The following is a 27,557-nucleotide window of genomic DNA, read 5'->3' as shown; positions in this document are numbered from 1 at the left end:
ACAAAGGCTCCTCCGTCGTGGACTGGCGCTGAGTGATGGCCATTCTGAGAATCCAGCTACTGGAGGCTGCCCTTGACCTTCCCAGGACCCCCAACAGGGGCTGAGGAGAACAGGGCTTAAAGCAGGACAGAGGCCAGGACAGGTTTTGACCTCTGGGTGTGTGGGGACAGTGTGAACTCCTTCACATCCAGGAAGCACACTGCACCCTCTGCACCCAGACTCTACGTGCTGTCTCCCTCCCACCGTCCAGTCCCAGCTGCAAGCCTGTCCTGGTGGGAGGAAGGGGACTGACTGCCAGCTTTGGGGCGTTCCCATCTGAGCAACCGACCCACCCTCTGAGCCTAACTTTCCTCATCTGCAAAATGGAGATTCCAGCAGAACCCACTCGGGACTTGCCCACATGCTCTCGGCTCATCCGCACACTAGCTGGGACTCTAGTACCCGGGTCTGTCCCTTCCAACTCAATGCTCCTGGTCCACTGGAGGTGCTCAATAAAGGTTTATTACATTAAAAATACATCACTAGGCCTCAGGACTCAGGGCTCACACCCATGTGGCCACCACCTCTGAATCCAGAACACAGCAGCAGCAGCCGAGTTGCCAACTCAGATCGTGGCCTGCCTGGCCTTGCTGGCAAACTCCTATGAACCCTTCAACACCCTGCTCAAACGTGCCCTGTCTTAGGCAGAGGCAGCTGCTGCCCCTTTGCGGCCGTATAGCAAGCACTCCTTTGCATGGACCACGGCTTCTGCAGGGAGCCCCCCAGCATCCAGCTCAGGGCCAGGCACACAGTGGTACACGGGGAACATTGCTTATGTCCACGCTTGGACCAGGTGAGGAACCACGGGGCTGTATCACCTTCCTTACAGGCTCTTCCTCATCTTGCCCTTCTTGGAGTGGGCGCCCCGGCCGAAGGCGCCCTGCTGCAGCTCCCGGGCGCGGCGCCGGTTGCGGGCAGAGAGCTGCTTGAGGCCTCCACGCTGCAGGAAGCGCAGCTTCTGGGCTCGGCACCGCTGCTTCAGGATCTGCTGCTTGGTCTTGAGCTCTGAGCGCACGCGGCCTGTGGGGGCACCAGGGGTGCGGGGCTGGGATGCACCTGCCAGGATGGAGATTCAGGGAGTTCAGGCTTTGGGTCGACTCCCAATGTCTCCTCCTCCCAGAAGCCTCCGGGATGCTCCCCTGTCCCCGCTCTCGTTCTGTGTTCACTGCTGTGGCCCCAACATGTGGCAGATGGTAAGTGCTTAATAAAGCTTAAGTAGTCTACTGTAATGGGCAATAGCATGGACCCTCTAGCCCAAACTGCCAGGGATCAAGTCCCAGCTGTGACCTCTTGGACCTGGGGCCAACTACCTTACTTCTCTGTGCCTCAGTTTCCTCTCCTATGAATTACGAATAAGAACACCTACCTCATAAGTCCTAATGTGGAGTAAATGGGTTACTATGTGTGCAGGGTTCAGAACAAGGCCTAGCCCACAGTATGGCCTCCTAAGTGTAACTATTACAATCATAAATCATTCAACAAAGGCTTTTCAGTGCCTCCTCTATGCCAGGCACTGGGGACCCAGACAGACTCTAAACCCTGTCTCTCTGGACTACATGCTCTAGGCTTGTTAGATGAAAACAGGCTGTAGCTTAACCTCCCTCTGGCAGGAGAGAAATCAGAGAAGGCCAGCGAGGGGAAGGGACTTATCCAAGGTCACCCAGCAAAGCGGCACCAGCAGCAGCAGCAGTGGTTGGTGGCCCCGCCCGCCACCTCCCGGCTCTCTGGGCGGGCAGGTCTGCCCCCCAGCCCCTGGCTCCCCACTAAGGCCTGGCCCCTCCTCTTCTGTACTCACTTGCCTCACCCAGCTCCTCCCCTCCCACAGCAGTGGCCTTGCAGGGCTCCCACACAGATGGCCATTAAGGCGGCCACAGGGGCCAGGCCACCTGTCAAGGACCCACACACACACACAGTGAGGACAAAGCACAGGGGGAGAACAGCTGCTTTTTCCCGAAGCTCACAGGCCATCCTCACCACCCCGGGTCCAGCAAGCCCACAGCAGCAGCCGGCTTCACTCCAGATAAAACTGGGAGCTGAGGACTGAGGGATGAGGGGGTCCGGGGGAGGCAGGGACACGCCCACAGAAAGACAAAGAGAGGAGGAGAGACAGAGACTGGGAGGGGTGTGTGTGTGCACGCATGTGTGTGCGTGTGCGTGTGTGCGTGGAGAGAAAGGAACAGGAACAATGAGAGAGATGGAGAGAGATACAGAAAGACAGAGACAGATGGGGAGAAACAGAGACAAAGAAAGAGACAGAGAGATGGACAGGGATACAGAGTCAGAGGCAAAAAGAGAAACAGAGACCTGGAGAGAAAGACACCTACAGAACAACAGAGAGAGGATGCGTCGGAGAAAATCCAAGACAGAAACAGGGAGAAACAGAAGAGGTATCCACCGTCAGAGGAAATGTCAACAAGGACAGGGGGAACGTGCAGAGAACAGAGGAGGCCCTGGGAGAGGCAGAGCAGAGGGCCACCTGGAGCCGTGACAGACAGCGTCCCCAGGCTGAAGGACACAGACTCGGATGCTGAAGAGGCAGTGAGCAGCCCTGCGGGCTCGGGGGAGACAAGCAGGGCCAGGGCCCAGCGGAAAGAGGCCCAGGACAGGTTCAAGCTCCCCAACCCTGGCGGGGGTGGCCGGGGGAGGCAGCAGGCAGGCGGGGGACCCAGGGCCAGTCACTGCGACTTGTTTCCTGGCCTGAAAGCCGGCCATTCTCAAGTCTTCTCGCCCCCAGGTCACGTGCGGCGAGGCTCCAGCACGCAGCCTGGCCCCAGACAGCAAGCGGGAGCCCCTCTCTGACAGCAAGCTTGGCCCCAAAGGTGGGGCTGCAGTGGGACGGGCCCAGGCTCCAGTCTCCTCCCTTCAGAGTCACGAGTGTCACCACTCCCCAGGTGCTCCTCTGCCCTGAGGGGCTGACCGAGGTCCTGGCACGCAGGGCAGCTGGCCCAAGCCGAGGTCACTGAGCACAAGCTCCTGCAGCAGAGCTGAGTTCAAATCCCACCTTAGCGTGTCACCCACTGAGGGACCCAGGCCAGATCAAGAGGACCAAGCCCCCAAGATGACCAAATGTGCTACTTGGCAACCTGCGTTTTAAGGACGATCCTACCCTGGCTCTCACCTTGCCCTCGGCCGCGCTTACCACCTCTTCGCTCTGGGCCACGCCGTTCAAATGTCCCTTCTTCTTCTGAGTCACGATCATCAATTTTCTGCTTCTGTTTCCACTTTTGGTAGCTGGGAGGCTGCATTAAGGAAGCTGCGTGCAGCATCCAGAGAAAGATGCCCTAGACAACCGTGGGCTGGGAGCAGGGCCCCCCCGCCCACCCCCCAGAGGATATAGGCCTTACCTATAGGGGGTCTGGTGGCTGAATCCGCTCGACCCCGCCCCCCCTCTAGCCCCCACCTGTAGGAGCTGGGGTGGTTGAGGAGCCAGACCACGCCCCTTCCTGACCCCGCCCCCCACCCACAATAGATGTGGATATAGAAGGCGCTTGGCTCCACCCCCTCTGCCCCCCACTCCGCTCCAGGATACAGGTCCCTCTTGTAGGAGCTGCTGATATAGCGGCCACTCTCCGTCTTGATCTTTTTCTTGTCCTCCTGTCCTGACTGTCCCACAAACCGCTTCTTCTTCCGGTCCCTGTGGGAAGAGTTGGGAGGTGTGCTGTGGAGGGAGGTGGCCCGCTTCCCCTCCGGGCCTGTTTCCCCCTGACCCTCTCATTGGGTCGTTGGAAGATTCAAGGAAAGCAGCGTGCCGGGCGTCTGGCAGGCAGCAGGTGCCCCATAAAGGCCCGTTCCCTGGCCCTCCTCACCACTCCCTGGCAGCCCAGGTCTCAAAAGGCAGTGTGGCAGTCAGGGGATTAGCTCCAACCTGGGGGCCTGGGTCAGGGACAAGGGACCCTGGAGGGTTCCCAACCCCCACCTGGCCGCCTCCTGGCTCTGTGACCCTGGGTTGAGCCACATCACTTCTCCAGAACCAGAGTCCAAATGGGCAAACTGGGTCATGAGCCCCTGTCTAGCAAGACTAGCCCCCCAAAAGGACAGATGGGGTCAAGATCCCTGTTGTGTATGACCACATGGGGGCAGGACAGGGTGGGCGTCATAATCTGTGCTGAGGACCAAATGAGGGGTGAGGATGTCATAATTCCTGCTCTAGGGGATCAAACAGGAGTTAGGATAGGAGGGGGTCACCTTTTGTGGGGACCAAGCGGCAGACAGGCGGGCATGGAAGAGGTGTGCCCACTGGCTCACTCACCACTTGAGCTGCTGCTGGCCCTTGGTCAGGCTCTGGCCTTCGTCCCCCATCAGGTCCAAGACAGCGCCAGCCACCTGCTGCTCGAAGGTACCCCCGTCCCCACCGATGCTCAGGCTGCAGAGGGAGGGTGGGGAGATACCACGGGGTTGGGAGGGGGGCCCATCAGGCCCGCCTGCCCCACCCGGGACCAGCGGCCACTCACCCCCGCTCGCTGTCGAAGTCCTTGGGCCGGTAGGGGATGTAGAACACCTGGTCCCGCTGCCGGGCCTCCTCCCTCCGCCTCTTGGCTCCTCGGTTGGGTCCTGGCTGCTGCCGCTTCCGGCCCACAACCTCTGTGAAGAGGTCCTGGTGGACCGGGGCCCAGTGTCACCTGTAGGCCCCAGGGAGTGGACTGGCCTCCCCACCCACCAGCCCAGCTAGGGTTGAGGGTCAGGGGCTGCTGGGACTTTGAAAGCTTGGTGTTGCCATTGAGACCCTCCGTTTCCTCATCTGCACGTGCAGCACAACAACCCCTGCCTCAAGCACCAGCAGAGGCAGGACAGGTGGGAGTGGGGGAGGGCAGAGTGCCAACTAGGATGAGACCCACCACGTTCAAGTCCCAGCTTGGTCCCCCAGATCATCTGACCAAGGCAAGGCCCTGTCCCTCTCTGGGTCTGGACTTGCTCTCTATGACGTGGACTAGTCCAGGGGTTTTCAAGTGCATTTTCTTGCCTACTGTACCCTCTGTCCAAATCAAACATAAGACGAGCAGGCCCAGGGCCCTACCCACCAGGCGAACGGGACACTCTGGCCCCCCAGCCCTGCTTTTCGCCATGAAGACCCAGTGCCTGACCCTGCCTGAGTCATGCCCCCACTGCCACCAACAGTCCCGGCTCTGCCCCTTCCCACCTGCCGGACCCCAAGCTGAGGCAAGGCGATGATGATGACAATGACAGGGCTACCTAGGCTTGTGGGAATCCTCCACGTACCATCCTGAATCTGCCCAGCGGACCCAGGAGCGGGTACCACAGTCAGTTGGCTGCAAAGCCCTAGTCCACAACATTCTGAAAACAAACTTTCCTGAGATTCACTTGGTGGCAAAAGCTGACCTGAGCTGAAAAGAGGCTTTGTCCATCCTCTCGGTGTGGGTCTCACTGTGGAAACTGATGCATTTGACGACCGTGACACCCCAGACCCTGCTGAGGGTGTTACATCATACACAGTGGACCCACCGTAAAGATTCTGAATCCCGAATCACATCTGGCCCCCAGGGCTTCAGGCGAGGAATGGTGGACGAGACTATGATCCCATTCCGCAGATGGGGAGGCTGAGGCTGGGTCACTGATTTCCACAAGCATCGGAGATGGGACTGGAATCACTGCATCCACCCCCAGTGACTGCTCAGAGCCCTGAGGTCTGCCCCATGGGCTGCTGGGACTTGACCCACTGCTCCCCCAGCCCCAGGCCAGACTCCAGGGTCCCCAGGGTGGGGCCTGCACCTCCACACTGTCTCCTGCCGCCTCCTCCTTCTCAGGCTGCTCCTCCTGCGGTGCTGGGAGGCTCGGGGCTGGGATGGCCGGGCCCTCCTGCTGCTCCTGCCGCTTCTGCCGCTTCTGCCGGAAGCTGGCGATGCATTTACGATCCTTCTGCCGCTTGGCACGCATCACCTGGCTGCTCAGGTCCCGGCTGGAAGCGTTGATCTCAAAGATGGTCTGTGGAGGGGACACCCAAGGCCTTCACCCACTGGCCGCTTCTTCCCCAACTCTACCCTCCCCAGCTTGGTGTGCTCTGTCCAGCATTCCTCCCAATTCCCTTACACTAGTTACCTGCTTTTCACAATTACAAAGGGAGGCCCAGAGAAGGCGAGTAGCCTGCCTAAGGTCACACAGCTGGGACAAGCCAGATTTGGGATCTCAACCCAGGTTCATTGGCTCCAAAACCAGTGCCCTTAACCACAACAGGCTCCAGCCCCTTTCTCCTGACGCTGGCTGGCAGGCCTTTCCTGCTTTTGGGTACACCTCCCAGAGGCACAAGATGGGGCACCCGATGGGAATCAGGAGGAGAGAAGAGGCTATCGAAAGCCAGCTCCTCAGGCCTCTGACAGCCTAGGGTGTGTCATTGCCCTCTGTGAGCCTCAGTCTACCCAACTGTATGCAAGGGGTGGGAAACCTGCTGTGGACCAGCAGGGATGGTTCCAGAACAAGGGGTGGCTACAGAGGTGCTGACACGGCCAGAGCCGCGGGTTGAGAAAATCCCTGCTGGGGACCTGCAGGGGGTCAGGAGCTCAACCGGAGCCCCGAGGCCCCGCACTCACCGCCCGGGAGCGGTAGTTCCTGATGCTGTCCACCAGCCGCAGCTGCTGCAGCTCCTCCTCCTGGAAGCACGAGCCTGGGGGGGACGGAGGGACACGTGAAGCTGCAGTGGGCTCCACGGGGCCTGCCGCCAGCCCCCGCCCGCCTGACGCAGGGACTCACTGAAGAGGGGGTGCAGGCCCAGGCCCGAGAGGTCCAGCTCCTTGGCCCTCTTGATGGACTCGGGTGAGGGCGCCGGCCGTGAGCGCACATACTGCTGCTGGGCGTTGTCGGCCACGCGGCCCAGGCCCCGAAGCTCCAGCGACGTCTCCAGGCTGGTCCGCAGACCGCAGTCTTCATCGTCCACCACGCTCTGCGGCACCCGGCCCAGCACGCCGTCCCCGCCGCCCGCGCCTGCCTCCACGCCAGGAGCTCGGTCAGAGGCCTGGTCAGAGGCCTTCCGGCCCAGCCACCTGCCCAGGGCCCCACCTCCCCTCCCCAGCCCCACTCTGGGTCCTGAATTACAAAATAATCCCCACAACAGAAACCATCACTTACTGAGCAGCTCCTACTGTTTTTACAAGTACAGTTTTATGGAACATGGCCCCATCTACTCATTTCTGTGTTGTCTGTGACTAATTTTGCACTACAAGGGCACGGGTGAGGAGCTGCCACGGATCATGTGATCTGCAGAGCCTAAGATATTTACTATCTGGCTCTTTACTGACTTTAAATTACAGGAATCTTGGGCTTCTCTGGTGGTGCAGTGGTTGAGAGCCCACCTGCCGATGCAGGGGACACGGGTTCGTGCCCCGGTCCGGGAAGATCCCACGTGCCGCAGAGCGGCTGGGCCCGTGAGCCATGGCCGCTGAGCCTACGCATCCAGAGCCTGTGCTCCACAGCGGGAGAGGCCACAACAGTGAGAGGCCCGCGTACCACAAATAAATAAATAAAAGAATCCGCCTGCCAATGCAGGGGACACGGGTTCGAGCCCTGGTCCAGGAAGATCCCACATGCCACGGAGCAACTAAGCCCGTGAGCCACAACCACTGAGCCTGCGCTCCAGAAACCGCCAGCCACAACTCCTGAAGCCCACGCGCCTACAGCCCATGCTCTGCAACAAGAGAAGCCACCGCAATAAGAAGGCCGCGCACCGCAACGAAGAGTAGCCCCCGCTCACCGCAACTAGAGAAAGCCTGCATGCACAGCAACAAAGACACAATGCAGCCAAAAATAAATGAATAAAATAAATAAATTAAAAAAAAAAAACAACAGGGATCTTCCCCTGGGGTCAAGTTCCCAAGCCAGGACAGCTTGGCCCACCTCCAACCCCCATCCATACCATGAACTCCAGGGGGGACCCCAGCCCCTCCCCAGCCTCCACTCACCGGAGAGCTCCTCGTGGGGACGGGCGAGGGTCAGGGCACGGCCCAGGAACAGGTGCAGGTCCAGTAGGTAGGGGACCTCATCTGGGGCCACCAAGGAGTAGGCCGTGCCGCTTCGGCCAGCCCGGGCCACACGGCCTGCGGGAAAAGGTAGTCAAGCAGGAGCAAAGGCAAAGGACCCCACAGCCCAGCACGAGTCCCACGTGCCAGACCCTAAAGGTGCAAGCCAGGCCACAGCCCCACCTCCTTGAGCAGTGTCCCACCTACAAAAGAGGGCAAGGCAGTGACAGTCACCAGGGCTACCTGCCTGAGAGTACGTGAGCCCACATGGTGCTCTGGGAGGCTGGCAGGAATAGAGGCAAGACACTGCTCTTTATCAGCATCACAAGTTTCAGCAGCCCCACTTTGGGGAATTTTTACCCACAGAAATAACCCAGGGTGCAAAGATTCACCCACAGGACACCTACTCCAGCTCTGCCCAGAACAGCCCCCAAATGGAAACCACTTAAAGACTTAAGGACAGAGCGTTAGTTAATTAGCTGATGACCACATGGTGGGAATTACACAGCTGAGCAAAGGAGTTGCAAGCTGTGGCCCCTGGCCAAATCCAGCGCCCCCCCCCCCGCCCCCGCAAGCCTGTGTAAATAAAGTTTTATTGGCACACGGCTGTGCTCCTTCATTTACATATTGCCTGTGGCTGCTTTCATGCTCCCAGGGCTGAGATCTCTAAGAGACTAAACGGTTCCAAAGCCTAAAATATTTACCATCTGGCCCTTTACAGAAACAATTTGCTGACCCCTGTTACAGAATGATGCTTAAATGGTGAATGAAAAACATGCATGATGTATACAGAGGCAAGAAGAATGTCCAGGGTGATTCTAATTTTGTGGTCAGTCAGTCCATGAATAGCATTACGCTTTCGCTTGTTTCTGCATCTTGCAGAAACCAAGCGTCACCACCTTCGGAAGATTCGTTTGCGGTAGTCCGATTCACACTGCTGGTCACGCGGCACATGAGAAATTCCCTTTGGGGGTTCTGAGGACGCCTCAGGGGATGTGCAGGGCCAGCCCTCCCAAAGCAACAGAATTGAGGGCACAGCATGCAGCTGCCAACAGGGAGAAGAGGCTGGAGACCCAGGTGGAGGCCTCCCTCGCACCCCGAAGGTCTGCCCACGGCCAGCCCACTGTGGGCAGCCAGAATTTACTCATTTGACGATGTTCAGTCATACGCAGAACAATTCCAAGGAACTTGCCCGCCAGATGCTTCTCTCACACGCACTTATTTAACTTACTTGTATTTATAAACATGGCACGCGCATTTATGAGTTAAAAAAAGACAAAGAAAGTAGACTGGTGGTTACCAGGGGCTGGGGGAGGTGGAAGAGGGAATGAGTTTAATGGGTCCAGGGTTTCAGTTTGTCAAGACGAAAATGTTCTAGAGGTGGAAGCTGGGTGATGGTTGCACATTAGTATGAATGTACTAAATGCCACTGAACTTACACCTGTAAGTGGTAAAAATGGTAATTGTGTGTTATGTATATTTCACCACAATTGAAGAAAAGAAAGCCAGTGGCCCCACTTTGCTACGTCTGAGACACCTGGCCAGTTCGTGACCTCCCTGCTTTGGTTTCCTCATCTGTAAAATGGAGCTGACGCTGCTGATACCCACTGCACAGGGTTGTTGTGAAGACCAGTGGAGCAAGTAGAACACGTGGACCAGGGCCCACCAGGAGTGCTGGGTGAGCACCTGTGGCCGTCACATCACCAGTGAGGGGAGGGTGACTTCCTGCCTTCTCGGTGCTTTGCTCCACTTTCAAATTTTCCTACTACGTGCGGGCCTTACTTTTATAACTGAAAAATTAAATGGAGTGAGCTGGCCTGGGTGGGCTGAGGGGAAGGTGGGGCCCGACAGGCTGACAGGACAAGGCCGGGAGTCAGGAGACTGTCTGCAGTTGATGGAGCAGGAGGCAGAGGGGGGTCGGGATGCTGTTTAAAGGCTGCTCCCAGGAGAGGAGCTAGAAAGAGCGAGCTGTAGGGAGATGACTGTGGGGAGGAGGGGCCGCGTCATCAAGTTCCTGATGGGAAAGAGAAGCACCAGCCTGGGGAACCCAGAAAGCGGGAGCATCCCCTCCTTAGAGTCTAGGGCTGCCCACTAGAACGGGCCTGGGCCACGCTCCCCACCTGCAGTGGCAGGAGTTGAGCCCTGTGCCCTCAGCTCCCGCTGGGACCCCCCCCCCCCCGGTGCCCAGTGCAGCCACAGGCTCCTTACCCACGCGGTGCAAGAAGAGCTTGCCCTTGGCGGGGAAGCTGTAGTTGATGACGTTGTCCAGCAGTGGGATGTCCAGGCCCCGGGCTGCCAGGTCAGTCACGATGAGGGCCGAGCACTTGCCGTGCATGAACTTGGCCAGGTTGATCTTGCGGGCCGTCTGGTCCAGGGCACTGTAGATGTGGGCGCAGCTCACCCGCTGGGTCGTCAGCAGCTGCCCAGAGTGAAGACCAGAGGGAGGGAAAGGGGTGAGGAGGAGACGGACGGGGGAGAGGACAGGAGGCTGGGCCGTGGCAGTGGGCGCCACGACATGGCGGTAAGACCACGGGCTCTGGAGTCGGGTGCCCTCAATATAAACCCCAGCTCAGCTGGGTGACCTCGGTTTGGTCTTCATCAGTATAAATGGGGCTCATATCACCTCTCACCTCTGCAGGGTTGTCTGAATGTCAAAAAAAGATGGCACGTGCAGAGGTCTCCCTCAGGGAGGCTGCAAGTGCCGCCCCGAGACACAAGTCTCATCCTGCCTCTGCCACTAACAGGCTTTGTGACCTTGCCCAAGTTCCCTAACCTCTCTGTGCCTTCACTTTCCTTGTCGGTAGAACAGGGAGAATAACAGTTGCCTCTCTGTAGCTTTGTTATGAGAATTAAATGAGCCAATATACACACAGTGCTGAGAAGAGGGCCCGGAAAACAGGAAGCACTGTGAAAGTGTTAACTGCTCTTTAAAAACTACTACTTTGGTTTTATTCATCAGTGACCCCAGCAGCTACACAGAGGAAGCACCGGTAAATGTGTGTCATATAAGTGAAACCCAGTGAACTGTGTCCTCAGATAACAGAACTCAGGTGTGGTTGACCCAAGGCAGCCGCATTGACTCAGGAGGGGCCCTGGCAGCCTTGGGGGTTCGTGGACCTCTTCCCAGGAGGGTCACAGATATACACGTGTGGAAAAACTCATCGAGCTGCTCATGTAAGATCAGGGCACTTTACACAGGTTACAGCGTGCAGGCTATTCCTCAATTGAAAAACGTGAAACACATGGGACACTAAATATCTACAGAAAAATGACAGGACGGCTGGGATACACTTCAAAATACCCTGCATGGAACGGGGAATATTAGATGAATCAAGACTGGATGTGAGTTGATAACTGAGTACCTGAGAGCTCATTATGCTGTTTTCTGACTTTGCTACATGTCTGAAATTTTTTATAAGAAAAACTTAACAGAATAAAAAAGCACAGAGCGCTGGCCAGGCCTCAGCCCTGCTCTGGTGCTGCTCTCTGGTGGCTGAGCATGGAACCGCAGCTCAGAGGTGGTGATGCAGTCCGTGCTGGTCCCCAGGCCCGGGGCAGGTGCGGGCCTCCCCCAGCTCACCTCACTGAGATACTCCGCGTGGTGCTTGGTGGCCACAAATACCACTGTCTGGTCCTGGGGCCGCACCAGGCTGCGCAGCAGGTGGAGCAGCACAGCAGCCTTGGCATCCTCCCGCACGAGGAAGAAGGAGGTCTGCAGGGAGAAGGGTCACTCGGTTGGCTCACGGGGTCCAGGCCATGGGCCGGGAAGGGGCACGGGTGGAGCCTCACCTTGAGCTGCTCGTTGAGTTTGGAGTCCACGTCTAGCCGGATGAGCACGGGCTCCATGAGGCCTGAAGTGGGCAAGAGAGGAGGATGGGAGGGAGAGTCGCTGAGGGACAAGCCCCTCCCAGGCGCCGACACGCGTCCCAGCCCCCGGCCCCACTCCTGTGGCTCCCTCACCAGCCCGGGCGAACTCCACCAGCAGCTTGGGCAGCGTGGCAGAGAACAGGACAGTCTGGTGGCCCCCAGGGAGGCGGGCAATGATTTCCTGCAGCTGCTCTGCGAACCCCATTTCAAAGAGCCTGGGAGGGCAGAGGGAAGCGCAGGGTCAGGAGAGGGGCTTCCATTCCAATGAGTTCCAAACCTGTCATCCTTGCCCCCATCACACTTTCTGTTACGTGGACAGGTGCTTCCTAAACTCAGCTCACTTTTTCGCTATTCAACAACCTCATCCTAAGCAATAATGACCTTGAAATCTTAGGTCTGGTCTCAGTTATGTTTCTTACAAATTCATGTTGAAATAAATGACAGCAGCCCTCACTCTGGGCCAGGCATGGTTCTAAGCACTTTATAAAATATCAACCCCTTTAGTCCTCACGGCAGCCCTGTGAGGTACATGCTATTTTATCCCCACTTTGTAGGTGAGGCCACCAAGGCCTGCAGACCCTCAGGGATTTACCCAAGTTCATAGAGCTGGGATTTGATCCCACCTGTCTGGCTCCAGTCTGTGCTTTCAACCTTGTGCTATTTTTTATCTCTTTCAAATCATGTGTTTGTTGTTTTACTATTCTTTTCAATATTCCTAAAAGTAATACAAAAGAAAAAAACTGTTGGTCCAGGGAGCCCCATCAGCTCTGGCACTGCCTACAGTCTGTGGCCCTCTTTGGGGAAACGCTGCTTTGATCTCGACTGCATAGGTCTCTTCTGGCAGAGCCCTTCCTCCTGGCCAACCCTGACACAAGTGCCCGGGGATGCACCTGCAGCCTTACCTGTCAGCCTCATCAAATACCACATATTCCACGCTCTGCAGCTTTAGGTTCATCTCCACAGCCACATGGACCAAGCGCCCAGGGGTAGCAATGATTCTGGAAGTGATTGTGCAGGCCAGGTCACCCAGGGCCAGGGCACCAGCATAGCCCTCCTCTCACTCCCCAGACCCTGGCCATCTGGGAAGGGACCCCAGAGCATCTTCCCCAATCCACACACTCACATGTCGGGATTTTCATGCAGGGCTGCAAATTGGTCTTCCATCCTAGGAAGAAGAAGAGGTGTTAGCTTGATAGAACAGGTCTCTTTTATCTCTCTCCCTTCCCATCTCCAAATGCTCAGCTGAGTCCCACACCTTGACCCCAGGCTCAGAAATGGGGAAAAGCTATTGCTGAGCTACTAGGCAAAAGCATTGCCCTGACAAGAACTACAAGTTCAAACACACGAAAGGACTGATAACAACAAAGTTCTCCAAAGATAGACTCAGCCACGGAACCCATCTCATTCACTCCGTTCATACTTTGACCCACAGCACCACCTAGCAACTAACCCTGGAACTGCCAGCTCCACCTAGAAGCAGGTTTCCTGGATCTGTGTCCTTGTTCCCAAACCGTTTGAGCACACATCCCTAACTTTAGTTCTCCTCTGAAAACACCCCTGGGACACCTGTAGGAACCAGGAGTCAGAATTCTGGGCCAGGTCCAGCTTATGGAGGTATTTCTGACAGTCACAACAATAGAGATAATAAATTATAATGTAGGCAAAAGAGCACTGAAAAACAAAACACTCTCAGTGAGAATCAAAAACGACTGGTGACAGTGATATTCTGAGAAAAGAATGAGGAAGGGGCTGCGCTTTGAGGGAGAAACTGTGGGGCGGGGCGCAGGGGTTCTAATCTTAGCTCTACTACCAGACCACTGTGCGGCTCTCTGAGCCCATCACTTCCTCAGTTAGCTCATCTGTAAAACAGGTGTGGTGCCTGCTACCTTAGAAGGATGGGGCAAGCACATGAGGAAAAATATAGTATTCTGCAGATTTGAGCTATTACAAACGTCCTCCATCTGTGTGCATTCCACTTTAAATAGCCCCAAATCAAGCATATTAAAACATACACAACTAAGTGACCCATTTGGGTGACCCAGTGCACTACCAGCTCTCTTTTAGAAGCATCAGAACCTGTGTCAGAGTTTTGTGTGTGAAATTCCTTTCAGTATTTTACTGTATATTTCCCCTTGTTGGTACTTTAAGAATATGCAGAGAAGTTGCTGTTATTAATGAGCAGCGCAAGCTCAGTCCATCTGATGGGGAGGCACGGGGCATGTTTGCTTTGGGGGACCACTGCACAGGGCACCGAGGGGGCTCTTACTTGTCCCCGCCCAGTATCAGGGCAGTCTTGAGGCCAGTGAACTTGCCCAGCTGTGGAGAGAAAGAAAGAGAGAGATTGAGAGCCAACGATGGGAGCTGACTCAGCCCACTCGGGCCTCACTGACTGGTCCCAGCTCAGCCCAGCCACCCTGTCCCTGCGCCCGGACATACCTCCTTGGTGAACTTCATGGTCTGCAGGGCCAGCTCTCGGGTGGGTGAGAGGATGAGGGCACGGGCCCCGGTCTGGGCGCTGCGGGTCTTGAGCCTCTCGAACATGGGGATGAGGAAGCAGGCCGTCTTACCACTGCCTGTCCGGGCCATGGCTACCACATCTTTGCCATCCAGGATCACTGGGATGGTCTGCAGGGGAATGAGCGGGGGAGGGGAGGGGTCAGCTCCTGCACCCAAGCACCACATGATCCAGAGCTTCAAGTCTGCAGGGAGTGGGCAAACCAGAGCATCTCAGCGAAAGGGATGGGGCCTGTCCCCCAGCCCCGATCCCACTCTTGCTAAAGCCTGTTTGCACACCTCCGGGGATGAGCAGCCTGTTACCCCCAACTCTTTCTACTGTTGGAACAACCTTCTTCAGGTTAAGCCAGACTCTATCTCCCCATCTAGTCACCCTCCTCAGGATCCCAGAGAAACGTTATCTCTCTCTTGGCTAAATGTCTGAGGACAACAAAGATGAGACCCAGGTGATGATGGGGTGCCTGCGAGTTGCCCGGGCAGGGACTCAGCAGTGGGCAGCTTAAGTGGCAAAGAGGCACAGGGTCGAACCTCTGCTCTGCCGTGCCTGACTTTCTCCACCTGTGAAATGGGCAGGCTCTTGGGGCTTCGGCCAGAGTAAGAGGGGACGACAGATATGACAGATGGGACAAGGGGTGGAGGTCAAGAGGCCAGGCAGGAGGGCCACGTTGGCCATCCCCACCTCCCGACCCGCATCAGCTTCCCCGCCCCGTACCTTCCTCTGGATGGGTGTTGGCACCTTGTAGCCCTTCTTCATGATGCCTTTGAACACTGGGTAGCTCAAGCCTGGGAAAGACATGGGAATGGCCAGGGGGCTAGAGGAGCCCCTATGACACATGACAGAAAACTACACAGGACAAATGACAGTTTCATCAACAAATAAATAGCAAGAAAAAAAGAAAAGTGATAGAGCAAAGCTGATCGGTTAACTGAGACTTAGAAAACAAATCTACTGATTGTGGGGTATGAACCACATTTGGATTCTGATTTGAAAGCTTTTTTTTTTCACTGACATAACAATTTTAATGGACAAAACAAACCAAAAACAACCCACCTTAATAAGCATTTTACAAATGAAGCTGTATAAATGGCTAATAAGTATATGAAAAGCTGGTCAACATCATTAGTCACTAGAGAACTATCAATACAAATGAAAACCACAATGAGCTACCACTATGCGCTCAGCAAAACAGCTAAAAGGAAGAAAGATCACAATTTTAGGTATTAGCACCTGGAACTTTCATTCACTGTGCTGAGAAATAATTGTGCTATGTTCATAAAATGAAATATTATACATCAATGAAACTGAACAGTTTGAAAAAGCTAATAACATGGTTAGATTTCACAAACCTAAGTTTGAAAGAGACAGGCGACACGTAAATTGTCACATACTGAATGAGTCATTTTATGTAAAGTTACAAATATAGGCAAAACAAATCTATGGTGACAGAAGTTGAACTAGTGGTTACATTTGATGGACGGTAATAACTGGAAGGGCCACGGAAACTCTGGGGTGCTGGTAATGCTCTTTATCTTGATCTGGATAGTGGTTACACAAGTGCATTCACTTTGTAAAACTTCATTCAGCTGGACACTTATGATTTGTGCATTTTTTGTCAGTATGTTATATTCAAGTCAAAAGTTTACATTAAAAAAAAAAAGCCTGGGCTCCCCTGGTGGCGCAGTGGTTGAGAGTCCGCCTGCCGATGCAGGGGACACAGGTTCGTGCCCTGGTCCGGAAAGATCCCACATGCCGCGGAGCGGCTGGGCCCATGAGCCATGGCCGCTGAGTCTGAGCAACCGGAGCCTGTGCTCTGCAACGGAAGAGGCCACAGCAGTGAGAGGCCTGTGTACCACACACACAAAAAAAAGCCCATCTTTTTTTTCCTTAGAATATTCAAATTTTAGTGTCATTTAATAATTTTTTTTAACATTTTTTTTTTTTTTGCGGTACGCGGGCCTCTCACTGTTGTGGCCTCTCCCGTTGCGGAGCACAGGCTTCGGACGCGCAGGCCCAGCAGCCGTGGCTCACGGGCCTAGCTGCTCTGCGGCACGTGGGATCTTCCCGCACCGGGGCACGAACCCGTGTCCCCTGCATCGGCAGGCGGACTCTCAACCACTGCGCCACCAGGGAAGCCCTTTTTTAACATCTTTATTGGAGTACAATTGCTTTACGATGGTGTGTTAGTTTCTGCTGTATAACAAAGTGAATCAGCTATACATATACATATTTCCCTGTATCTCCTCCCTCTTGCGTCTCCCTCCCACCCTCCCTATCCCACCCCTCTAGGTGGTCACAAAGCACAGAGCTGATCTCCCTGTGCTATGTGGCTGCTTCCCACTAGCTATCTATTTTACATTTGGTAGTATATATAAGTCCATGCCACTCTCTCACTTCGTCCCAGCTTCCCCTTCCCCCTCCCCGTGTCCTCAAGTTCATTCTCTACGTCTGCGTCTTTATTCCTGTGATTTGAAAGCTCTTAATGCCATGAGACAATGGGAGTCTGAATGCTGATGGGACCTTGGATTATACTGAGGAACTGTGTTTGTTTTAGGTGTAGGAGGGTCCTGCTCTCTTGGAGGCAGGTGGGAAGTATTTCGGGATAGAAGGAGGGGGTGCCTGGGATTCGCTTCAGAATCCTCTGGGATGGTGGCCATGAGTGGGTAGGGTGTGGATAAAACAACACCAGTGGTTAAAACTGCTGAAGCTGGTGATGGGTATGTGGAGACTCACTGTTTTCTAATTTTTATATGCTTGAAATTTTTCATAATTAAAAGAAAAAGGTGTCGGAAAGTCCCTGGTGGTCCAGTGGTTAGGGCTCCATGCTTCCACTGCAGGGGGCACGGGTTCGATCCCTGGGCGGGGAACTAAGATCCCACATGCTGTGCAGCGTGGCCAAAAGAAAAAAAAAGTTGAAAGAAAGGAAGGAAGGGAGGGAGGGAGGGAGGGAGGGAGAGAGAGACAGAGAAAGAGAAAGAAAGAAAGACAGAAAGGAAGGAAGGAAGGAAGGGAGGGAGGGAGGGAGGGAGAGAGAAAGAAAGAAAGAAGGAAGGAAAGAAGAAAGAGAGAAGAAGGGAGGGAGAAAGAAAGAAAGGAAGGAAAGAGGAAGAAAAGGATCTTAAGTGACAAGGGCCTGTGATGGGTGCAGGCACGGGTGTGACAGCTGAAGCACGTGGTACTGCGAGAGGGAGAAGGTGGCCTTTGGAGCCTCCATGTGACCTGGGCTTGTGGAGATGGGAGGACAGTGGGAGGCCTGGAGACAGGGAAGCACCATGGTTTTAGCTGCTTTTTGGTCAATCCTTCATCTTAGAGATTCAGAAAGGCCAAAAATAGCCACATGTAGATGTTTTGGCTTTTTCCTTTGATTTTGATGAATTTTAGCACACTTGGCTGTCTAGATTCCTTTTGTGAGCTATTTTCTTTGCCCAGTTCTCTATCGGGTGTCTGTCTTTTTCTTCTTGATTTGTAAAAGCTTTTTGTATATTAGGGTTATCAGCCCTTTGTCCCATAGTTGCAAATATATTCCTGGTACAGTGTTTACATAAGTCTACAGTGTTTTTTTGGCATACACACATCTAAATAGAAAAAAAGTCAAATAAAACAGTGCTCAGGTCACACTTAGGCTTCTTTTCCTTTCAGGTTATACAACTATTCACCTTGATGTTTCAATCTTCACTCCAGATGCTACTGATATGTAAAGAGCCAAGAAAGAGTCCGGCTTTCCTTCCGGCTGGCCAGGTGTACCAACAGCACCCAACTATCTCATCTCTTACCCTCGGCTCTGAAATGCGGCTCTGTCACGCCGCTCAATCCCCAGACATCTGAGCCTGTTACTGCACCAGCATCGCCCTGAGTCCGGCCCTAACTGTTCTCTCATCGTGTCAGGCCCGTTGCCCCCACGAGAAGGCCGTGAGTGGCTTGGAGACTATCTGCTGCCTCCAACCCCCCAAACCCATCACAGTGTTGGGTCCAGAGCAGAGCACGGAAGGTCATAAGCCCCCACTGCTCCCCACACACAGAGTCCCCGGATGCCTGGCTCACCCACCCATGGACTGGAAGCCTCCCGACTTCTTCTTCTTCTTGTTCTGGGCTCGTACCATCTCCCGTGTGTCCGGCTCCACGTCCGAGGTGCATTCCGAGGTGGGGAAGGTGGGTAGGGGTCTGCTGGGTCCCAGCTGGGAGGGAGCAACAGAGAGGCAGCATCATTCCAGGTAGAGTGAGTCCACTTGGGGCAAGGAAGGGGGCTGTCCTGTTGCCAGTGCCCGCCCCTAACCTTGCTCCATTCAAGATGATGATGCTCCTGCCAGATCACATGACTTCTCTGCTAAAGGGCTCTCCTTTGACCGGACCAGGACAGGGCACAGGGTCAGAGAGCTGGCTCTGCAGACAGACAGCCTGCGTTTCAATCCCAACTCTGTCACTTCCAGCTGTGAGACCTCAGACCAGGGACTTCGTCTCCCAGAGCTGCGTTCCCACATTGGGAAAATGGGGATGACAAGAGCGTATGCCTCATAGCATGTTGTGAAGACTAAATGGGTGCGTGTAAAGCTTAGAACTGTGCCCAGGTGGTGGTATCATCATAATTATCATCCTGGCCTGGCATTCAAAGCCCTCCAAACTTTAGGGAGCCAATCAAAGCATCTACTATGTGTGAGATACTAGACTCTTCCAATCTGCCCAGCTCCCCTCTCCCCAATCCCCTTTCTGATCCATCATCCCTCCCCAGCTCTGGTCTCTCTCATTCCTGTCCTCGTCTCTGCCACCCACTTGTTCTAGCAATAGCTAAATCAAACTCAGACACCGCCTCTGGGGAGTCTTCTTGGACTACAGCGCTGTCCCTTTCTTCTCAGAAATAACATTTATAAAAGCACTAATTCATAATAATGGCTAAAACTTACCTGGTACTTACTATAAGCCAGGTGCTGTGCTAAGCATTCATATAAATTAACCCACTTGGGGCTTCCCTGGTGGCGCAGTGGTTAAGAACCTGCCTGCCAATGCAGGGGACACAGGTTTGAGCCCTGATCCGGGAAGATCCCACGTGCCGCGGAGCAACTAAGCCCATGCCCCACAGCTACTGAACCTGCAGTCTAGAGCCCGCGAGCCACAACTACTGAGCCCGCGAGGCACAACTACTGAAGCCCATACGCCTAGGGCCCGTGCTCCGCAACAAGAGAAGCCACTACAATGAGAAGTCCACGCACTGCAACAGAGAGTAGCCCCTTCTCGCCACAACTACAGAAAGCACGCGTGCAGCTACAAAGACCCAATGCAGCCAAAATAAAATAAAATAAAATAAATTAAAAAAATAAATTAACCCACTTAATCCTCACAACAACTCTGTGAAGTAGGTGCTATTACTTAGTCCCTTTTACAGAGAAGGAAACTGAAGCACAAGAGGTGAAGTGACCTGCCAAAGTCACACGGCCAGCAAGGGATTTGAACCCTGGCTTCGGAGTCTATATTCTTTCCTATGAGACCCTCTATGGTCCTCCACCAACCCTCTAGGTCAGAGCTGCACCTGTCTTGTACAGTCTGTGAGGTAAGAATGGTTTTTAAATTTTAAAAGATTGTAAAAAGTCAAACAAAGAAGACAGCGACCTTATATGGCCCTGCAAAGCCAAAATATTTACCATCTGGTCCTTTACAGGAAAAGCTTGCCAACCTTGCCAACCCCCATTCTAGACACATGATAACAAAGTGCCTGGAACACACTGGTGCCCCAGCAATATTTACTGTAGAGTAGAATGCGTGAACACTGTCATTCCATCCTTTCCACAGTTTTTGAGGCATACATAATCAACAGCTTTCTACACATGTGGAAACTGAGGCACAGAGAGGTTAAGCAACTTCTCCCATGTCCCACAGCCAGTACAAGGTTGGGTTGAACTTGAACACAGGGCTGTGCCTTGGTCCATATTTACAGAGCACCTACTGTGTGAGACTCGGATGGTGTGGAATAAGGTCCCCATCTGGTCCCTGCCTCAGAGGAGCGTAGACCTCTCTCTTCATATAAAGCCCCACTCATTCATCTACTTACCCAGAGTCTTCTCTGTGCCAGGTACCCGCTAAGCACAAGGCTGTGAGAAATAATGGGCTACAACTCTTTTGCCCCCTTGGTGCTCACACCTGACCCCCCTCATTTGCATACGGTTGGCATTCAGTAGTGGAAATAACACAGGGCCTGGAACCACACAGTCCGGGATTTGAATCCTGGCTCTCCCACTCACAAGCTGTGAGGTCTTGGTCAAGTTCCTTCACCCCTCCAGGCTTCTGTTTCCTCCTCTGGAAAATGAGTGTGACTACTTAGCTCACAGGGTTGGTGTGGGGATTAAATGATAAGGCTTGCAAAGCTCTTAGCACGGAGGATAGCACACTGTAAGCTATCTACAAACCCAAGTTTAACTTAGTTTCCCAGAGGTTTGGGGGCGTCACTGTCTCAAGCCAAGAGGTGCAGCCTTCTCTTAATTCATCCTCCCAAGAATCCCCCTCTCAAAGTCTGATCTTCATCACCCGCACTTTTCATTGGACGAATGGGAACCGGGACCCGCCCCTGGCCAGGAAGTAGCCAATGAGAAGCGCGAGACCAAGAGCCGGTCCGGAAGGCCGGAAGGCCGGAAGGCCCGCAGGCCCCAGCCTCCGTAGCACAGAGGCTCGGGACGTCAGGACCCTGGGCGTGTCGGACACCGAAACACGTGCTCAGGCCGGAGGTCCTGCCCCGACCCCCGGCCAGCCGACCTCTCCCCACCCTCAGCCGTGCCCACTCCCCAGCTGGGAAAACTGAGGCCGCGGGACGCTATGCGGAGCCGGGAGTCCGGCTCTGACGTATGTCCAAGCCCAGCGCTACTACCTTCTGGGCCCGGGCGTCATCTTCTGCCTGAATCTCAAACTCGCCGTCCTCCGAGTCGCTGCTGCGGGACTGAGAGGCCGCGCCCCGGCGCTTCCGGAGCCCCTTCTTCTTCCTCCACTGGGCCATGGCAGCTCGGGACCGCGGTGCGGCCGCCGGACGCGTTCCGCCAGCCATGCGGGCCGGGGCGCAGGGAACCGGGAGGGGGCGGAGTTTGAGGGTACGTACCAACGGTGCTGCAGGACGTGGGGGGGGCGCCTCTACGCGCCCCAGACTGCGTTCTCTCACCTTCTGGAGCCTCCGGAGGCTTGGCATGCATGCACGCATACGCACACACTCCTCTCATTGGCGCGGAAGACCCCTCTCCGAGGCTTTGGGGAGCTCCGGGGGCATCCGGAACAGGGTGACCTAATCCCCCCCCCCGGGAGAGAATGGTTCTGGCCGCCCCGCCCCGCCTTACCGCTCGCGGGTTGCTGTTTGATGCGCGCGTGGAGCATACATAGCTAGGGCTGAGTTTCCCGGGAAGGGTCGGCCCGCGCGGTCCCCCGTGCGGGGGCTGGGGGCGGCCTGAGCTGCCAGGGGTCGCGTGCTCCCGGGATTCAGAGCTGCAGCTCTCGGATGTACCGCGCTCCACAGGTGCCCAAACGTCCCCGCAAAGGAGTCCAGGCCTGGACTGGGGGGAGGGGGCGCTGTGGGTGGCCGCCGACGTCAGCCAACCAAGATGCTCAGGTAGGAAAATAACTCCAGAATGCGGGCACCTCGAACATCAGCCGGGACATTGACTTGGGGATCGGTGAATGTGGGGCAGTTGGCGGGCTGAGTGTAATCCCCCAGTAGTAGAATGGTTAAGTACACAAGCTCTAGACTCCTATCAGGTTCACATTCTATTTCCACTGTTTTAGCTTTATAGGTGGGACTTAAACTTGTGACTTCATCCTTTGGAGCCTCAGTTTTGTCATCTGTAGAATGGACATAGTGGAAGCTACCTCACAGGACTGCTGAGAAGATTAAATGAGAATACTTGTAGAGATCTTTGCAGGAGGTAGGCACGGGATCTATGCAGGTTATTATTCCTGCCCCATAGATACGTACAGGATATAGGAGCCTGCCCTGTCTGCCCCCCGCCACCATAGTTTGTCTTCTGGTTGGTGCTAAAGTAGGCACAGGCCCAATCTATTCTTCACCCCCTTAGCATTCTATAAATATCTACTGAGTACACACTGTATGCTAGGAATGCATATTTACTCACTAAATACTTGCCAGTAGCACCCTTCTCCCCGTCATTACAACAACTCAAAAAAAGTCAATTTTCCGAAATGTCCCCTGGGATTGGCAGCTCCCCTTCGAAGAGGACTGGTTGAGGGAGAACGTGACCTTTTTGCCCTGGGGACGGGGACTTAAGAGATTGCCAGTCTTTGCTGATGACAGATGGTTGCCACCGTGACCACTTTTCATAGGGAGACCTGGAAGCAGCGGCTGGCAGGCAGAGCACACCTGCTGTCACCCAGTACCATGAACAGCGTGAAGACCCCGGTGGAGCTGGCCGTGAGTGGGATGCAGACCCTCCACGTTCAGCACCGCTGCCGGGGCAGCTGCCGGGTCAAGGTTAGGCCGTCATATGTGGATGAGACTTTGTTTGGCAGTCCTGCAGGCACCCAGCCCACACCACCAGCCTTTGACCCACCGTGGATGGGGAAGGCCAACAGAACCAGAGGAGTGGGTACAGGGGCATCACAGGCCTCAGGGGCCAACGGGAGCTGTGAGACTACCTCCTCCAGGGACAAGACCCTGACCCTCGCACCAAGGAAGAAGAACAAATACAGGTAACAGGATGGGGAGATGCCCTGTTGTTCACATGTCGTGTGACTTTGGGCAAGCACTTTGACCTCTCTGAGCCACAGTTTCCTCACAGTGGAAGGTGGGACCTGATGGGGTTATTGACAAGGTTAAATGGGATGAGACATGTACAGTGCTGGGCACGGTAACCCGACACTTAGGAAGCTCTCAGTAAATGGTAGTGATAATGGTTGTGATGGTGGAATACCCATCCCCAAATGTCTTAGAATGGGCTTCTGAGGCCCAGAGGGGTCAGGTGATTTGCCCAAGATCACACAGCAATTTGCATGAAATTATTAGTTTGGTTGATCCATGAAATGACATAAATGTGATGATTCCAAACTTCAGCAAGTCATTTTGAAAATGGTTCTTGCTGCATTTTCACGAACAATTTAGAAAAACAGGATCTAATGCCAGTGGTTATTGTAGGTTCCAGTTAGATTATTTGGATTATTTCGATTAATATCAGCCTGGAGGGAGGTCTCAGGGCTCTATCTTATTTATTGTCATCAGTGTCTTGAACTAAAACATGGAAGACTAGTATATTAGTCAATCAGGGTTGTTATAACAAAATACCATAGACTGGGGGGCTTAAACAACAGAAATTTATTTTTTCACAGTTCTGGAGGCTTGAAGTCCAAGGTCAAGACGCCAGCAGGGCTGCTTTCTCCTGAAGGCTACCTATCCTTGGGTTGCAGATGGCCACCTATTCACTGGGAACTCACATGGGCTTTTCTCTGTGAGCATGTACACTCCTGGTGCCTCTTCCTCTTCTTATAAGGACACAAATCCTATTGGATTAGGACCTCACCTTTATGGCCTCATTTAACCTTAATTACCTCTTTAAAATTCAGCATGAATTTTGGGAGGATGCAATTCAGTCCATAATAACTAGCCAATCATATTTAGGATCCATTCTGAGCCAAGAGGCACATATAGTAGTTGAGAATGGGAATAGTGTTTATTTAAGTAGATAAAATTCAACAGAGATAAAAGCAAGTCCCCATTATTATCATGTCCACCTGGCAATTGCCGTGGACCACAAGGCAGGCTCAGGTTGACATTAGCGGCACTGACAGCTACAACATGGCTGAAAACGCTGGTGTCAGCGTAGGCTGTATGAACAGAAGTATGGTTTCCTAAACAAGGCAGATAACAGTCAACCGCATGCTCTCCTGGAGGATGGAGTTTTATGCTGGACGCTGACAAGTAGAGGGTGTCAAGTTAGAAGGTACGTAAGAGTTAGAGATGCTATTGAGCAGCAACTTTGGTACCAGACAGACATAGGTATCAACCAGGTATGGTTTTGAACAGCTAAATCAAGTGACTTTTCAAAGACTTGCAGTTTGGGAATGGAAGCACTTTTAGTCCTGGCCAAAAACCATGGACCTGACACCTCATAGGTATGCCATGAATATTTGTGGGACTAATAAAAAAAAAATTGCTGGGCTTCCCTGGTGGCGCAGTGGTTGGGAGTCCGCCTGCCGATGCAGGGGACGCGGGTTCGTGCCCCGGTCCGGGAGGATCCCACGTGCCGCGGAGCGGCTGGGCCCATGAGCCATGGGAGCTGGGCCTGCGCGTCCGGAGCCTGTGCTCTGCAATGGGAGAGGCCACGGCAGTGGGAGGCCCGCATACCGCAAAAAAAAAAAAAAAAAAAATTGCTGAATGAATCTAATTAAAGGTGAGAGGCCTAGAAGGCACTTAAGTCTGACTTAGTGATCAAGAGCTTGGGTCTTTGAGCAGGGCGCTGGATTTGAATCTTGTCTGTACCCTCCTTTTTACCCTTCCTATGCCTCAGTTTTCTTGTCTGTAAAATGGGATTATATCGCCCTCCTTGTGGGTGTTGTGAGAAATGAGATGACACACAAGTGACATGCTGAGTCCTGGACCTACACATGAAAAGCCCTGAGTAAATATGCAAAAATTTTAAAAGCTGCTCTGGTGGTGAGGCCAGACCACAGAAGTTCAAACTGAGAACCCTCTACATGCCAGGTGCTGGGCTGTGCAATTTCAAATATAGTTGGAAGGGCCACATGACTGCAGAGGGTTCGGCTGACGAGGCCACTACAAAAAGGGAAAAGTCGTGGGTTAAGAGAAAAAGTGAAAGCTATAAAGACTAAGGTTATATTAATCAGGACTCTTGGTTGCAAGTGACAGAAGACTTACCCAAACTGGCTTCAGCAGAAAAAGGGCATTTGGGGCTCATATAACAGGGGCTCAAAACGTTCTTGGGATTTTGTCTCTGTTTTAGTGCAGCTTTCCCCTACACATCCCAGGGGAGATGGCCACTGGCGCTTAGCCCTTATATCCTGCCAGTTCTTCAGGGCTAGGTGGAAGAAAAACATTTCTCTCCTAGTAGTTTCTGCAAAGGTCCTAAGGCAGACCCTTATTGTGCAGAATGGGTCATGTGGTTATTCCTGAGCCAATCAGTGTGGTCAGGAGGATGGGATATGCAAACTGGCCTGGCCTGGGGCACATGCCAGGGAGTGGGGGTGGGGTGGGGCAGGATGCAGGGGGACTGGGTACTTGGCAGGGGAAAAATAGCAGAGATGGGGGTAGTGGTACATGAGGGCTGTGGCCTCGCTGCAGGTGCCAGGCTGGGAGACAAGGACTTCTGGGACCTGTAGGCAACCCTCTGCTGCTGCAGCCGCCTGGCAGGGGGTGCGGGTGGGGGTGGGCAAGGTTTTTAGGGTTTATTTCCCCAGCTCACTGTTTCTCTTCCCTTGCCAGACTGATTGGCCACACTCCTTCTTACTGCGATGAGTCGCTCTTTGGCTCCCGACCTGAGGGCGCCGGCTGGGAGGCCTCGTGGATGGCGAAGGGGGATGCTGCAAAGCTCCATGCCCTCTTCTGGACACCCCCAGCTACCCCTAGGGGCAGCCACTCACCCCGCCCCAGGGAGACTCCAGTGCGAGCCATTCACCCAGCTAGTCCCTCAAAGACAGAGCGCCGGGTGGTGGCAGATTCCCGGAGGTTGTCCGTGGACGGGTTAGACTCTCCACGCCCTCCGAGGCGGGAGCGTTCTTATTCCCTCACCCACCTTAATGTCCCCAGCACGAGTCACCCACCCACCAGTACCCCCTGCACAAATGGGCCTCGAGATCCCAGATCTTCCCCGTCAGGAGTGACCTTCCGGAGCCCCCTGGTGACTCCCAGGGCTCATTCAGTCAGTGTTTCAGTGCCAGTTACCCCCCGACGAGGCGGAGCCATCCAGAAACCAAAGCCACCTTGGAAATGAATTTCTTGGTCCTTTCTGCAGGTTTGCCCATGGGGTCACAGCAAAGGGCAGAGTTTCAGAGGATGGCACTGGTGGGCGGGACTTTGGGGAGACCACCAGGCATTGGCAAAGCACTCCTGGGGGCAGACAGAGAGAGGGTGGGCAGTGCCGCCCTTTCTTCTGACAACCTCTGGTTGCTCCCTGCTTTTGCCGCTGGTGTGGATATGAGGGCCGCCTCTGGAGATCCCTGTTTCAAGTTCTGTCATAGCCACACGGCATATCAGTGCCAACCCAGGGGTGTCCCCCGGGAGGGTCCCCCCACTCCCTCCATCACACCCACAACATTGTCTCGCCACCAAGTGTGAATAAATGGTATGATCGCCAACCCGGAGGGTTCCTTCTCCCTCCCTTCAAGCCAAGCTTCTGCTCAGGATGAGTTTCCAGCTGAGTCTGGACGCCTCAGGAATTTTCCCAGGCACAGTATGTGGACCAGCAGGGAACACAAGGTGATATGTGGGTGGACATTTAAAATTTTAATAGTCATGTATTTATTTTCATGTATTAAATATATCAGCTCATCGAAGCCGTGAGTTTTGCTAATTTTTTCCTTAGGATAAAGGCCAGTGTTAGGTCTGAGTTGATTTAAATAACAAAGGTAAATAACATAGCAATCATGACAGTGGCAGGTGGGCAACTAATCCTCCTGTGTTGGTTTCTAGCTAATACCACTAATTGGGGGGTTAGCTGATTCTTCCTGAGCTCAGAATATGGGCTATAGTTGACTTGTTTTGAAATCATATGTATATATATATATATGATATACATTTCCTACCGTAAAAAAAAAAAAAAAAACCCACAGTGACTAGGATTTGCTTGGACTTTGAGGGGTCCAAGAAGACCAGAAATTTCCACATGGCACCTGGAGAGCACTCGGGGAGGAAGCCTAAGTGGTCAGGGCCCGCCTGCCTCCTGCCCCGCACCATCCTGGGTCAGGCCCCTCAGGAGGAACAGCAAAGCCTTTGTTCTGATGGAGCTGCACCCAGAATCCCAGCATCCTGGTGGATTGCACCTCCAGGAAGCACCGGGATTCCAGAGAGGCCAGCTGGAAGCCACATCTTTGGTTCTGTGCCTCCACCTTTGGGGAAGGGAAGAGCAGACACTCCCGGGGAACAGTCTGGGAGGGACCAACAGTGCCTAGGACCAGGGGCGCACATTCAGACGCCTACACGGCTCCGGTGGGCCGTGAGGGACGCAAGCGAGCCATGCTCTTGGCAC

At 54.1% G+C, this 27,557-nt stretch overlaps 2 protein-coding genes across 3 annotated transcripts; one reads left to right on the top strand and one right to left on the bottom strand.

Moving 5' to 3' along the window:
• Positions 1-483: 483 nt before the first annotated feature.
• DDX54 (DEAD-box helicase 54) lies at positions 484-21,452 on the bottom strand. The gene is made up of 20 exons (XM_030860462.3): positions 21,233-21,452; positions 18,428-18,557; positions 15,097-15,167; positions 14,307-14,495; positions 14,137-14,186; positions 12,994-13,035; positions 12,773-12,868; positions 11,964-12,085; positions 11,793-11,854; positions 11,584-11,715; positions 10,212-10,422; positions 7,947-8,081; positions 6,742-6,972; positions 6,582-6,655; positions 5,767-5,979; positions 4,491-4,633; positions 4,289-4,402; positions 3,569-3,673; positions 3,158-3,270; positions 484-1,095 (listed from the first exon to the last, which is right to left on the bottom strand). Exons 1-20 carry the CDS (start codon positions 21,404-21,406, stop codon positions 863-865), a joined length of 2,640 nt encoding a protein of 879 aa, XP_030716322.1. The 5' UTR covers positions 21,407-21,452; the 3' UTR covers positions 484-862.
• Positions 21,453-21,683: 231 nt separating this feature from the next.
• Positions 21,684-26,865, top strand: RITA1 (RBPJ interacting and tubulin associated 1). Of its 2 annotated transcripts, XM_030860467.2 has the most exons (4): positions 21,684-21,958; positions 22,132-22,271; positions 22,687-23,052; positions 25,796-26,865. In XM_030860467.2, the coding sequence occupies exons 3-4, from the start codon at positions 22,742-22,744 to the stop codon at positions 26,301-26,303; spliced, it is 819 nt and encodes a 272-aa protein (XP_030716327.1). In that variant the 5' UTR covers positions 21,684-21,958; positions 22,132-22,271; positions 22,687-22,741; the 3' UTR covers positions 26,304-26,865. The 2 variants fall into 2 exon arrangements, with proteins under 2 accessions (XP_030716327.1, XP_060166577.1); XM_060310594.1 differs by lacking the exons at positions 21,684-21,958; positions 22,132-22,271 and having other exon boundaries at positions 22,643-23,052.
• Positions 26,866-27,557: the final 692 nt, after the last annotated feature.

This window comes from Globicephala melas, chromosome 13 (assembly GCF_963455315.2).
Source record: "Globicephala melas chromosome 13, mGloMel1.2, whole genome shotgun sequence".
Classification (NCBI taxonomy): domain Eukaryota; kingdom Metazoa; phylum Chordata; class Mammalia; order Artiodactyla; family Delphinidae; genus Globicephala; species Globicephala melas.
Note: the sequence above shows the minus strand (reverse complement) of the source record. Positions and strands in the feature narration are given on the sequence as shown.

Excerpts from the sequence above, each read along its gene's own strand:
- DDX54 (XM_030860462.3), bottom strand. The coding sequence starts at position 21,406 with ATGGCTGGCGGAACGCGTCCGGCGGCCGCACCGCGGTCCCGAGCTGCC. Across the intron at positions 13,036-14,136 it reads CTGATACTGGGCGGGGACAA|GATGGAAGACCAATTTGCAG; the intron begins GTAAGAGCCCCC and ends TCTTCTTCCTAG. Across the intron at positions 11,716-11,792 it reads AACTCAACGAGCAGCTCAAG|ACCTCCTTCTTCCTCGTGCG; the intron begins GTGAGGCTCCAC and ends TTCTCCCTGCAG.
- RITA1 (XM_060310594.1), top strand. The coding sequence starts at position 22,658 with ATGGTTGCCACCGTGACCACTTTTCATAGGGAGACCTGGAAGCAGCGG. Across the intron at positions 23,053-25,795 it reads AGGAAGAAGAACAAATACAG|ACTGATTGGCCACACTCCTT; the intron begins GTAACAGGATGG and ends TTCCCTTGCCAG.